General features: G+C 37.7%; 1 protein-coding gene and 2 non-coding genes across 6 annotated transcripts in view; 2 read left to right on the top strand and 1 right to left on the bottom strand.

The window, feature by feature from the left end:
• The window catches only part of LOC112053781 (oxysterol-binding protein-related protein 8), an 81,356-nt gene that overhangs the window by 54,799 nt on the left and 12,681 nt on the right, over window positions 1–13,876 (bottom strand). For 3 of the 4 annotated variants that reach the window (XM_052890415.1, XM_052890416.1, XM_024093356.2), the window contains 6 exons: window positions 11,341–11,404; window positions 6,044–6,150; window positions 2,183–2,356; window positions 1,171–1,257; window positions 741–885; window positions 249–369 (listed from right to left, as the gene is read on the bottom strand). In XM_052890415.1, coding sequence (XP_052746375.1) covers window positions 249–369; window positions 741–885; window positions 1,171–1,257; window positions 2,183–2,356; window positions 6,044–6,150; window positions 11,341–11,404 — 698 coding nt within the window. Of the gene's footprint in view, window positions 1–248; window positions 370–740; window positions 886–1,170; window positions 1,258–1,765; window positions 1,859–2,182; window positions 2,357–6,043; window positions 6,151–11,340; window positions 11,405–13,876 lie in introns of those variants that run through there. The other variant, XM_052890417.1, reaches the window with a different exon arrangement.
• Trnac-gca (transfer RNA cysteine (anticodon GCA)) lies at window positions 4,013–4,084 on the top strand. The gene has a single exon. It is a non-coding gene; the product is annotated as a tRNA-Cys (tRNA).
• On the top strand, window positions 10,375–10,447 carry Trnan-guu (transfer RNA asparagine (anticodon GUU)). The gene has a single exon. It is a non-coding gene; the product is annotated as a tRNA-Asn (tRNA).

The following is a 13,876-nucleotide window of genomic DNA, read 5'->3' as shown; positions in this document are numbered from 1 at the left end:
CAAATACAACTTCTTGGCACTCAATTCAAATCGCATTTGCAAATTCAATCTTATACTCAATCCTTAAGGTTAAATTTGGGTTTATTATTGAATATTGGACTATATTTTAAGGCCATTAGGTATAATTTTCTTTACCAATAATTCTAAAACTGTCAAAGGCCAGGTTTTAAGTGAAATTTTCTACATGATTGTGCGTTCTTTTATTATAAGAGGTCAATATATGTATACTATGTTATGTTGTCACTTACCTGAGCATAGCATTGCTGCATCGTAGAGCTAGTTCTAACCCGTCGAGCCAGCAGTGACCCGCGGTCTGTGATGGTGCGCGGAATATCAAGTGCGCAGTCGGTAAGGGTTGCACTACTGCCCCTGAAGATAAACGATATCTATTAGTATTCCTTGCTTGCTTCTACTTTACAATAAAAGAAGCATTGCTTCTCTGAAGTTATAACACCTAGTTTCAGCGGGCGCTACAGCTTGTAGCAGAAGAATGCCAACCATGTCAAAAGAAGCACTGCTTCTGTTACATTTTATGAAAGAAGCATTGCTTCTATGATGTTTTAACGCCAGTAAACAAACATGGTCTCGTTATGCAGCCCCGCGGCACACAGATGCTCTGCCACCGTGGGTGGTATAGCTTGAAGCAGAAAGAACCTCACCACATCAAAAGAAGCACTGCTTCTGTAACTTTTACATAAAAGAAGCATTGCTTCTCTGTTGCTGTAACGCCGGGAACGAACCTATGGTCTCGTTGTGCGGCCCTCGCGGCGCCCAGATGCTCTGCTCCAGCGGGTGGTACAACTTGAAACAGAAGCCGTCTTTCTTGCTCGGCCGCTCTATGACCTGGCACGAGGTGAGAAGCACCGTGCCCACCCAGTGGCTTCTCTGGAAATAAAATAGACATTATATTTATTAGACCAGCGTAATTCCCGTTACCGTTGGAATACTGTAATAATATATAGCATGTGTTACTCTCTGCTAATGTAGTTTTACATTGGTGAAAGAATTTTTAAAATCAGGCTAAGTTTCAGAACCTATTTGCTACAAACAAACAGCAAACCCTTCTTTATTATGGCACAGGACTCGAATCCTCATTCACAAAGCCACAAAGGCTAAACCATTCGACAAAAAGGCATTTAGCAACCTCACATGATATCACTCATTACTCACTTTGGCTTTAGGGCTCTTATACAGAAGCAGCAGCCCAGGCTTCAGCACGCACCATAGCTTCGTCCACGACTTGAGTGATCCACGGACCTGGAAGACAAAAAATATTATTGAATCTAGCATCAGAAAGAAAAAGTTGTAAAGACAACGAATATTTTTATAAATCATATGCTTCCTAAAAGCTCAGTCGTAAAGTGGCCTTATGAACTCCTAACAAGATTAACCGATCCAATTTGGCCTCAACTATGAAATTTGAAATCTTCGAGTAATTTCAATTGCTTTTCTAAATGTGATGCTAAATATAAAAAGGATTTTTAGTCTTGTTCTTCTGAAATAGATTTCTAAAAATGTTTTAGTTATTCTTGGGTGATAGCGCCACTTTGTCGTCGCCACACCGACGTACCATAGTAATAATATCACGTAGCGAAGACAAGGATTCTAAAATTTTATGTTTCTATGGATTGAGAAGGCATTCTCCTTTTAGTAGTGCTGCCGCTGTAGCTCTACCAGCGTGTCGTACACCACGGCGAAGCAAAGGATACTAAAATTGAGTTAGTGAGAGAAGCAAAGGATTCTTGTGTTAAATCAGCGAGCTAACCTTGAGCCAGTCAGCGAGCACCACGACGGAGGGGTCCTCGATAGAGTGCAGTAGCGCGGAGGCGGCTCGCTTCTTCCCTTTGCGATAGTGTTGCCACTGTTGCTCTCACTAAGAAACTTCCCAGCGTGACGTAAACCACGGCGAAGCAAATGATACTAAAATTAAGTTAAGAGAAGCAAAGGATTCTTGCGTTAAATCGGCGAGCTAACCTTGAGCCAGTCAACGAGCACCACTACGGAGGGGTCCTCGATGGAGTGCAGTAGCGCGGAGGCGGTGCGCTTCTTCCTTTTGCGATAGTGTTGACGCTGTTGCTCTCACTAACAAGCTTCCCAGTGTGTCGTAAACAACGGCGAAGCAAAGGATACTAAAATTGAGTAAGAGAAGCAAAGGATTCTTGCGTTAAATCGGCGAGCTAACCTTGAGCCAGTCAGCGAGCACCACTACGGAGGGGTCCTCGATGGAGTGCAGTAGCGCGGAGGCGGCTCGCTTCTTCTCCTTGCGGTAGTGCTGTCTCTGTGCCTTGTAGCTCTCCTTGCGCGACAAGGCCGCGCTCGGCGTGCGTGGTATGCCACCCACCGCGGTTTCAGACGACTGCGAAGACAATGATTCGAATAATATAGATAGAATATTTTTGGCTGGTGGGAGGCTTCGGCCGTAGCTAGTTACCACCCTACCGACAAAGACGTACCGCCAAGCGATTTAGCGTTCCGGTACGATGTCGTGTAGAAACCGAAAAGGGGTGTGGATTTTCATCCTCCTCCTAACAAGTTAGCCCGCTTCCATCTTAGATTGCATCATCAGTTACCATCAGGTGAGATTGTAGTCAAGGGCTAACTTGTAAATAATAATAATAAAAAAAGAGAAACCGAAATGGGTGTGGATTTTCATCCTCCTCCTAACGTAAAGTAAAAGTTAGCCCGCTTGCATCATCACTTACCATTAGGTGAGATTGTGGTCAAGGGCTAACTTGTAAAAGAATAACTTTTTTAAACTAAAAAACACCCTTCTAGCACGCACAAATATTGAATTTGTGCGTGCAACACGCGCAAATTACAAATATTAGATTTAAGACACGTGACTGTATTTATTTCGTATATCGTATATTTCGTGACTGTATTTTTTTCCTGACAGCAAACCCTTTAATTTGATATCCATATCATGGGGGTGGATTTCAAACAGACAGTCGGACATTTTGGAAGCCCGCCATATTGGATTTGTAATGAAGTTTCATAGCTAGTCATGTATTGTCATCAAAACTCAGAGCGTGTGCAAAATTTCATCCTACACTAAGCTCGGGAAGTGGGTCAAATTAAGATTCCAAGATTTGTTTTTCCAAGATTTGTTTTACGTTTCCTAGCTAGTCATGTATTGTCATCAGTACTCAGAGCGTGTGCAAAATTTCATCCTAATTGAAAAGCTAATATAAAGCGTCTATACGACTGTATACGTACCTACTTAGTACTGGATAAGTTTGTAAAATGGTGGTAAAAAAAATAAACCTTGGCGAGTATGTTGTGGGCTTATCTTGGACCAAGGCGCGTTTGGAACCTTCGTAACTTTAATTTTAAGTTTTCGGCTATAATTACCACCATTAAATTAAATTATGACAATTTAACGTTTCAAAAATGCTTGTAAACTAAGCCTAATGGAAATAAATGAATTTTGAATTTTGCTCGAGTAACACAAAAAGTGAGCAGTCATATGAGCAGATAGTCCAGTGGATATGACCTCTGCCTCCGATTCCGGAGGGTGTGGGTCATGTATTGTCATCAGAACTCAGAGCGTGTGCAAAATTTTCTTCTTAATCGAAAACCGGGAAGTGGGTCAAATTTAGATTCCAAGATTTTCTCACATACATAGTTACATGTGAAGCTAATATAAAGTGTGTAATAAAAAAAAGTTATAGGATTGTTATCAGAAGCGAAGACTGAACTGTAAGTATAGTTGGTTTACAATTCAATACAATATTTTAAATCACATTCATTATATTTATACTGAAGAGTTTATTTGTTTGTTTGAACGCGCTAATTTCGGAAACCACGGGTCCAATTTGAAAAATTCTTTCAGTGTTACATAGCCTATTTATCGAGGAAGGCTATAGGGTATATATTATCCCCGTATTCTTACGGGAACAGGAACCACGCGGGTGAAACCGCGCTGCGTCGGCTAGTTAAACGATATACGTGACTAACATAGATGACGTCACAAGATAGTCTACCGATGTAAGAATTAACAGCATCGCATACAGGGGATATAGCTCAGTGGTAGAGCATTCGACTGCAGATCGAGAGGTCCCCGGTTCAAACCCGGGTGTCCCCTGAGTGTATCTTTTTTTATTTTTTTTATATTACCAATTTTAAATAAACACTGCAATAACTTTTATAAGTCAAGTTAGCGGTACATTGCTACAAATCTATCTCGATATCTTTTAAATAAATTCTATCTTTGACGGCCGCGTGGCGCAGTGGCTAGTGACCCTGCTTTCTGCATCTACGGCCGTGGGTTCGATTCTCACAACTGGAAAATATTTGTGTGATGAGCATGGGTGTTTTCCAGTGTCTGTGTGTATTTATACATTATATAAGTATTTATATGTAGTATATAATTGTATATTAATATTATAATATCAACTATCTTAGCATCCATAACACAAGCTACTCTGTATGCTTATTTTGGGGCTAGATAGTGATGTGTATTGTTTAAGTATATTTATTTATTATTTATTAAATAATATTTTTTAATCTCTTGATATTTTTATAGAAATGTATTTAAGTGTTAATGACTATATGAACTACCAATAGCTTGGAAATTAAATGTATTATTGACTGGCTATACTTATATGTAAACCTATTGTTAAATTAAAAGAGGAAATGTTTATGGTGTTGTAGAGGGTTTTTTTTTTTTTATTCTTCTTCCAAGTTAGCCCTTGACTACAATCTCACCTCATGGTAAGTGATGATGCAGTCTAAGATGGAATCGGGCTAACTTGTTAGGAGGAGGGTGAAAATCACACCCCTTTCGGTTTCTACACGGCATCGTACCGGAACGCTAAATCGCTTGGCGGTACGTCTTTGCCGGTAGGGTGGTAACTAGCCACGGCCGAAGCCTCCCACCAGCCAGACCTGGACAAATTAAGAAAACCTCAATCGGCCCAGCCGGGGATCGAACCCAGGACCTCCGTCTTGTAAATCCACCGCGCATACCACTGCGCCACGGAGGCCGTCAAAATTTAGGTTTAATTTAGGTTGTCTGTGGATATACTGTACCAATTTTGAAAATTCTTTTAATACTAGAAAGTCACGTTATTTGTGAGTGGCATGGGCTATATTTTATCCCCTTATTCCCAGGATAACGAGAACTTCGCGGGTGAAACCGCCGACCGTCAGCTAGTTGGCCATATTTAAAACATAAGTATGGCCTGAATAACAGACTTCAATTGAAAATTCCTTTTTCTCTGTTTGAATCTTTTTTTAATTTAGCTTTTAGATAGGCACCATCTTCAAAGTAATCAAAAGGTAGCACATACGTTGTTATTATTCGCTTTTTGGTTTATTTTTGTTATTTTGAAGTCAGTTGATCTTTTTTGTTAAAAAGATTTTATTAGAATAATACATCTTTGAACGCGGTACAATTATTTTGTTAAAAGTTGTTTTTTTTTTAAATAAACGTTTTTCGCTTTTTTTACAAAAAAAAAATCAACTTCAAAATCACAAAAAATGGTTTATTTTTTGTGATTTTGAAGTTTAAATTAACGCGTACCTTATCAGATGAAGTACTTTGAACTCGGTTAATTTTTTTTTTTAATAAACGCGTACTTTATCAGATGAAGTTCTTTGAACTCGGATATTTTTTTTCTATACTAATATTATAAAGAGGAAAACTTTGTTTGTATGTTTGTTTGTAATGAATAGGCTCAAAAACTACTGCACCGATTTTAAAAATTCTTTCACCATTTAAAAGCTACATTATCCATAAGTAACATAGGCTAAATTTTATTTTGGAAAAATATAGGCTTCTGTAAGATATTTGGTGTTTTCGGACACAAGGTGTCAAAAAATCAACCAGAAAAGTTACTTATATTGCGTACGCTGCCTAAACTATAAAAAATATAATCATAAAATGTTCTAATTAATTGTAGATGTTATAAATATTAGGGTAGGGCTAAGGTAGGAGTAGGGTAGGGATAGCGTAGGGATAGGGTAGGCATAGTTGAATGTTTACATCGAGTTTCGCGCGGACGAAGTCGCGGGCGTCCGCTAGTTTTAAATAAACGCGTACCTTATCGGATGAAGTACCGTCCGGGGGATGGACTCGCACGTCCCCGGAGGCCGGGGTCGCTAGCGGAGCCCCGGGGGACCGCGGCGGAGGTGTTAGGGTCGGCTCTCCTGGAAACACAAACACACAGTTTAAAATATCTTCTCTATAATATAAAAATGAATCGCAAATTTTTTTTTTTTTTTTCTTTACAAGTTAGCCCTTGACTACAATCTCACCTGATGGTAAGTGATGAAGCAGTCTAAGATGGAAGCGAGCTAACTTGTTAGGAGGAGGATGAAAATCCACACCCCTTTCGGTTTCTACACGGCATCATGCCGGAACGCTAAATCGCTTGGCGGTACGTCTTTGCCGGTAGGGTGGTAACTAGCCACGGCCGAAGCCTCCCACCGTCAAAAAAATGTGTTGGTAAGCGCATAACTCAACAACGCCTGGACCAATTTGGCCAAATCTTTTTTAAAAATGTTCGTTGAAGTTCTAGGATGGTTTTTACGGCGAGAAAAATTCGAATAGTTGCCGGAAAAACCATAAAAATAGCCCTTTTCTTTTTCCCATACAAATGTTTTATAACTAAACCGTAGTCAGTTTGATCTTTATTGTTATTGTATAAAGTTCATATTAATAATAATTAGCAAACGGGGTAAGAGTAGGGTAGAGATAGGGTAGGATACGGGTTATGTAGGGGTACAGTAGGGGTTGGATAGGGGTAGGGTACGAGTGGGGGCATAGTAGGGTAGGGGTTGGATAGGGGTAGGGTACGAGTAGGGTATAGTAGGGTAGGGGTAGTTGAAAGTTTATATCAATGTTCACGCGGACGAAGTCGCGGGCGTCCGCTAGTACAGTAATAAATATTTGACAGAAGAACCTGACCCACTGTTAAGTCTTTATTAGTACCACAAAAATACCAATAACAAAATAAGAAATAAGATTAATGCTAGTGTTAAGTCGAGTATGTCCATAGAGTAGTAGGTATAGATTTTTTTTTTATGGTTTCAGACCACAGATTATACATACCGGTCGCCATGGTGAAATTATGACTGAACACAGGCATAATCTATACTAATATTATAAAGCTGAAGAGTTTGTTTGTTTGATTGAACGCGCTAATCTCAGGAACTACTGATCCGATTTGGAATATTCTTTCAGTGTTAGATAGCCCATTTATCGAGGAAGGCTATAGGCTATATATTATCCTCGTATTCCTACGGGAACGGGAACCACGCGGTTGAAACCGCGCGGCGTCAGCTATTTGTCCATAAAGCTTGCAACATACATTGGAGACTAAAGAAATACATTTCTATTATTGTGTATACAGCCAGTGTATTCACTAACTTATTCTATTAAAAATAAAAAATCCTTTTATTTTCAGTACAAACATACATATACAATTTTGTGAGAATTACCTACTTTTAAAAATTAATATGTAACTATTCTATGGTATTTATTTAAAAAAAACTATATTTTGCTGGAACCCCCCTCAGGTAAAGGTCCCGGTCTATAGCGATTTGAAGCCATTGTGGGCCTGCAATTTTTTTAATATCATCGTCCCATCTAGAGTATGGTCTACCTCTGTAGCGTTTGCCCGCTGGACCTTTCCATGATGTCACGGTTTTGGTCCATCTTTTGTCTTTGAGTCTGGCTACATGCCCAGCCCATTTCCATTTTAATTTTTGGCTGTGTGTTACTGAATCTATAGATTTGATCGCAGATCTTAATTTAGTGTGATTTATTTTTTGTATTTTTTTAATGTTAAGCATACTGCGTTCCATTCCACGTTGACATGTAGTTAGTTTATTTTTTATTTTATTTGTAAACTTCCATGTTTGGCGTGCATATGCTAATAAGGCATGAATCCAATACCTTTTTCTTTAATTTAATGGGCATACACTAACTTATTCTATTAGCCACCTAATAAAATTGACATCTAATCAATAACAACTGCATTTTTTGTATTCTGTTAAGCGCATTCTTCAACAAAAATTTTCAAAATGCCCCCATGGTCATGAAATTATTAATTAGACTCTAAATCAAGTTATCAATATTCTTTTTCAGTGCGTTTTCATTTGTTTATATTTGCAGTCATTTATATTTGCAGGCAGTGTATTCGATAGGGTTATTCTTCCCCACTTTCACCCCCACAACTTTTAAACGGCTCAACCGATTTTCATCAAACATATCTAAAAACACTTACACATAAGCCTTTAATACAAAAAAAAAACTAAATTGAAATCGCTTCATCCGTTCAGGAGTTATGGTTAAAAAAAGAATAATCAAAATCAGACTACTCAATAAAAAGTTATGCGTGATTTCACTTTACAAATAGTGGGTATACAATCAATCATCTTCTGTTTTCCTACCCTTAGGATTGTAGTTTTTTTTCCAAACGTATAAAGGACCAAATTCGAAGGAATTTCGAAATTTCTAATTAAAAAAATAATGGTATGGCACTCGGGGAGTGTCGCGGTAAAGCTATTGTATAGCATTTTTTATCAACTTAAGCAATTATAATTCTTAATTTATTTTATTTATACAGTATTTTCGTTTTACTTTAATTGAATAAAAAATGAAAGAAAAAAAAAAAGAATGTCTGTGCATTGAGCTGGAATCGAACTCTGGTTCAATAAGTTTTGCCCCTTAGTTTCACACCACTTGTCCAGTTGAGTCGATATGATAACGTCGAAATGTGTTAACTTGACGCACGGCTTGGGTGTTAGGTTTATTTTCGTTACGGAATTTCTTGACTCAGGCCCCCGCTCAAAGCCCGCGATAAAATCTATGCTTGAGAAAAAATATCTAAATTTTATTTATTTTTATTTATTTGGGACACAAAACATTTACATATTAAAGTTTAACTTAAATTACCATGCAAAGGGGTTAAAAAATATGTAAACAACAACACTATCATCATCATCATCATTATCAACCCATATTCGGCTCACTGCTGAGCTCGAGTCTCCTCTCTGAATGAGAGGGGTTAGGCCAATAGTCCACCACGCTGGCCCAATGCGAATTGGCAGACTACACACACGAACGAAAATTAAGAAAATTCTCATATGTGCAGGTTTCCTCACGATGTTTTCCTTCACCGTTTGAGACACGTGATAATTAATTTCTTAAAATGCACACAACTGAAAAGTTAGAGGTGCATGCCCCGGACCGGATTCGAACCTACGCCCTCCAGAATCGGAGGCAGTGGTCATTTCCACTGGGCTAACAACACTATACACGAAGTAAAATCGTGCTAGTCAGTAAAAAGTTACGCGTGTTCATACATAAATAAAATATACACGTCAAATTGATAACCTCTAGGTTTTTCATCGGTTGAATAATAAAAATTTTAATAAAAAAAATACAACCGACTTCAAAACCTAAAAACGTACCCACTAAACTAAAAAGCGAAAAATAACATCATAATATGTTCTACCTGCTGATCAGTATGAAGGCGGTGCTAAGCCGGTGATGTATTAATTCAAGCCATGTGAGAATATCTTATAGATTTAGATTTTGCAGACAGTGTTGTTTCATGAGTTCCTGTCAGAAATGGCTTAAATTAAGACAACACCGGCTAAGCACCGCCTTCATACTGATCAGCAGGTAGAACATATTATGATGTTATTTTTCGCTTGTTAGTTTAGTGGGTACGTTTTTAGGTTTTGAAGTCGGTTGTATTTTTTTTATTAAAATTTTTATTATTTTTCAATTTTTAGTGTAAAATGACAGTCACAACCCATCTTGGTACAAAATTCTCAGCAATACGAATTAATCAAGGCCAAACACAAGGTAGTTACTGTAAACTGTTAAGGAGTTCCCTTAAATTGTCCTTGGTCTTCATCACCAAACCCCTAAATGACAGTCACAACCTATTTATTTGGAAAGTTCTCATTAATACAAATTAATCAAGCCCAAACACAAGGTAACTGCTGTAAATCGCCGAGGAGTTCCCTCGTCTGTTTTATGGCTCCATCATCAGATCGACTTTAAACCTTCATGAAATTGTAGTGCTTAAAAGTACTAAATGGAAAAGTTTAGGAACACACTAGATACCCATATAATTTTCGAAAGTTCCCCTCAATTTCTCCAGGATTTCATCATCAGATCTTGACATGATGGCAATGGGACCAAATGGGGACTATACCGTTTCAAACAAAAAAAGAATTTTTGAAATCGGTCCAGGCGTCTTTGAGTAATCGGTGTACATACATAAAAAAAAAAAAAAAAAAAATACCGACCGAATTGAGAACCTCCTCCTTTTTGAAGTCGGTTAAAAATTACTAAAGTATGTCCATTGCGCTCTCTGTCTATAATAGGTGATCTATTTCGCACATTACCCCAACGCCTCCGTGGCGCAATGGTTAGCGCGTTCGGCTGTTAACCGAAAGGTTGGTGGTTCGAGCCCACCCGGGGGCGAGATTTTTACATTTTACAAAATCCCACTATAATTTTTTTTTTTCTTTTTTACTTTACAAAAAAAGAAAATACGTATTTTTAACAGACTTCCAAAAAGGATTTTTCTAAATTCGTCCGTAGTTCACGGGTTATTTATTTTAAAATTAAATTCAAATTCATTTACGATTAAGACATTTCAAAATTCTGCACGGAATAAGATTTTTTTTTCTTTACAAAAAAGGAAAAATGCATTCTAAGTTAACCGTATTCCAAAAAGGAGGTTTCTCCATCTGTCCGCAGTTCATGGATTATTTATTTTAAAATTAAATGAATTTACTTAAGATTCTGAAGAAAAGACATATTACAATTCCGCACGGAATAAGTTTTTTTTTTTAGTTTACAAAAAAAGGGAAAACGGATTTCTAATCGTTTTCAAAAAAGGAGGTTTCTCAATTCGTCCATATCATTCGGGTTCTTTATTTCATATTCATTTTAAATTCAAATTCTAAACTTATGATTCTGAAGAAAAGCCGCCAAGAAACTCAGAAGGAACTCTATTAAAATAATGTAATTTATAATTTCCAGTTTGTCTGTCTTATCCCAGTCAAATAATAAAATAATGAATACCAGGTTTCACCTCGTAATGAGAAATAATAAGTTTGTGTGTGCGCTCTGCCCTACTTTAGTTATGTTGATTTTAACACAAATTTACTAAGCCGATTTTCATGAAAATTTAATGGGACCAATCTTTCAAACATAAGAATAATTTTCAAAATTGCTTAATAAATGACGAAGTTGTGAGGTAACCAACATTAACAAAAAACTAAAAACATACGCGTTGAATTGAGAAAATCCTCCTTTTTTTGAAGTCGGTTAAAAAAAATTAAACTAGTAAAATTATACATATATCGTACCGTATATCGGCGGTGTAGAGGGCGCTGTACCAGACAGGACCACGCTCAGAGGCTGATGTTGCTTCTGAAATCATCACAAGAAATGTCATCACAACTTTTAGGCTAATCGCCATATTTAAAAACATGGAAATCATCACAAGAAAAGGTCATCACAACTTTTAGGCTAATCGCCATATTTAAAAACACGGAAATCATCAGAAGAAAAGGTCATCACAACTTTTAGGCTAATCGCCATATTTAAAAACACGGAAATCATTAGAAGAAAAGGTCATCACAACTTTTAGGCTAATCGCCATATTTAAAAACACGGAAATCATCAGAAGAAAAGGTCATCACAACTTTTAGGCTAATCGCCATATTTAAAAACACGGAAATCATCAGAAGAAAAGGTCATCACAACTTTTAGGCTAATCGCCATATTTAAAAACATGGAAATCATCACAAGAAAAGGTCATCACAACTTTTAGGCTAATCGCCATATTTAAAAACACGGAAATCATCAGAAGAAAAGGTCATCACAACTTTTAGGCTCAGTCGCGCGTCGCACTTGTTACTGGGCACACGTCTCGTTTCATTGTGTTATTAGCGAACCGGCCGGACGGCCGCCGGCCGCTTACCTGCATTTGTAGGTATTTAGCGGACCGATGAATGACGGTGAGGAGTGCTATGTTGAATCGAAGTTAGAGGACATACAACAGGAGTCGCGAAAGCGTAGAATGACGGAGGACGAGGATAGTGAGGCCGAGTGGCAAAATGTGTCTAGAGATTCGAAGAGAAAACAGAGAGGACAAAATCAAACTGAGTTGAAAATCCAAGTATGTATTACACATGTAGAAAAATTACCAAAACAATTTGCGCTGGCAAAATTATTTCGAGTGCACGATATAGATGGCATTACGCGCGTTAGATATATAAACCCGTTTAAAATTTTAGTGGACTTTGATAAAATCGTAAATGCGGATAAATTAATTAGCCACGGGGAATTTAAGAGGTTGAACTGGAGAATCCAAAAAACCTGGGAGGTAGGGGTATCATATGGAATGGTCTCAGACATTGAACTGGAAATAACAGTTGAAGAGCTATTAAGCAATGTCTCATCTGATGAAGCTATAATTTCCGTAAAACGCTTAAACCGCCGAACAGATGAAGGTACGTGGGTTCCAAGCGAGAAGCTAAGAATTGGCTTTGTAGGATCCAGACTGCCTCCTTATATATACCTGCACCATATGCGTATCCGAGTGGAACCATTTGTGTTTCCAGTAACCCAGTGTTCAAAGTGCTGGCGATTTGGACATCTCATCAAGATGTGCCCTTCCAATAGAATTCGATGCCCGAAATGTGGAGAGAACCATGCAAACTGTGACCGCACCACATTTAAATGCTGTAACTGCGGTGGAAATCATATTTCGCTATCAAAAAGTTGCCCAGTCTACATGAAAGAGAAAAAAATCCGCCAACTGATGTCGGAGTTTAATTGCACATATCAGAAAGCAGGTTTACTATATGTCCCCCCCTCCCCCCCACCACAATCTAAAAAATCGTATCAGAATAATATGGATTATCAAACCACGTCAATGCCATCTACATCAGAGACCAAGGAGGATAAGAAAACAACAGAAGAAAGAAAAACTACAACAGAAGAATGGACTACGAAGAGTGAAGAACATGACAAAAAGAAGAAGAATAAGAGGAAAAGGAGAAAGAGGAAAATATTCTTTACTATTGATAACCAGCAGCAGGAAATGGAATGGTCGGAGTCGGAATGTGAATCAGAGACTAGTAAAAATTCGAAAATGAGAGATGAAAATATTGGTGAAAGAGGAGATGATAAAGAAGAGGAAACTATACCCGAGTTTCAAGTTTACCTAATGTATTTACTTGAAAAACTCAAGACAGTATTATTTAGTAAGACAGATGAATCCTGGATGGACAAGATAAAGAGAGGTTTTAAATATTTTATGCAGTGGGTGAAATTTGTATTTCATGACATTATTACAAAGATTCCAGTGATTAAGAGTGTAGTTAATTTGTTAATTTAATGTTATGGATCAATACGCCCAAAAACATATTAATTTAAACTTAGTACAGTGGAATGCCCGCAGTATACGTCCAAAATTACAAGCATTCGAGCAGTTGTTAATCCAAGAAAAGATTCATGTTGCAGCGTTATGTGAAACCTGGCTCGATATTGAAAGGTGTATCAAGGTTAGAGATTACAACATATTTCGCTGCGATAGGGACGAATCGTTTGGCGGAGTGGCTATACTAACTCACAAATCTTTACAGTCATACATGTGTAGAGTAGAACATCCCAACCCTGGAATAGAAATAATACACGTAAAAATAAGTAATTGTGACATAATTCGTAATGTCATTTGTGTGTACTGCCCATCCAATATTAGAACTACGAAAGCTGATTGGGATAGAATTTTCTCCATCAATAGGACCAATACTATTATACTTGGGGACTTTAATGCACACCACTCTTTGTGGTCAAGTAAATCTGATCATAGAGGTGCCCAACTTCTTGATGCAA

Source organism: Bicyclus anynana, chromosome 27 (genome assembly GCF_947172395.1).
Source record: "Bicyclus anynana chromosome 27, ilBicAnyn1.1, whole genome shotgun sequence".
NCBI lineage: Eukaryota > Metazoa > Arthropoda > Insecta > Lepidoptera > Nymphalidae > Bicyclus > Bicyclus anynana.
This window is presented reverse-complemented; position numbering and strand designations above follow the sequence as displayed.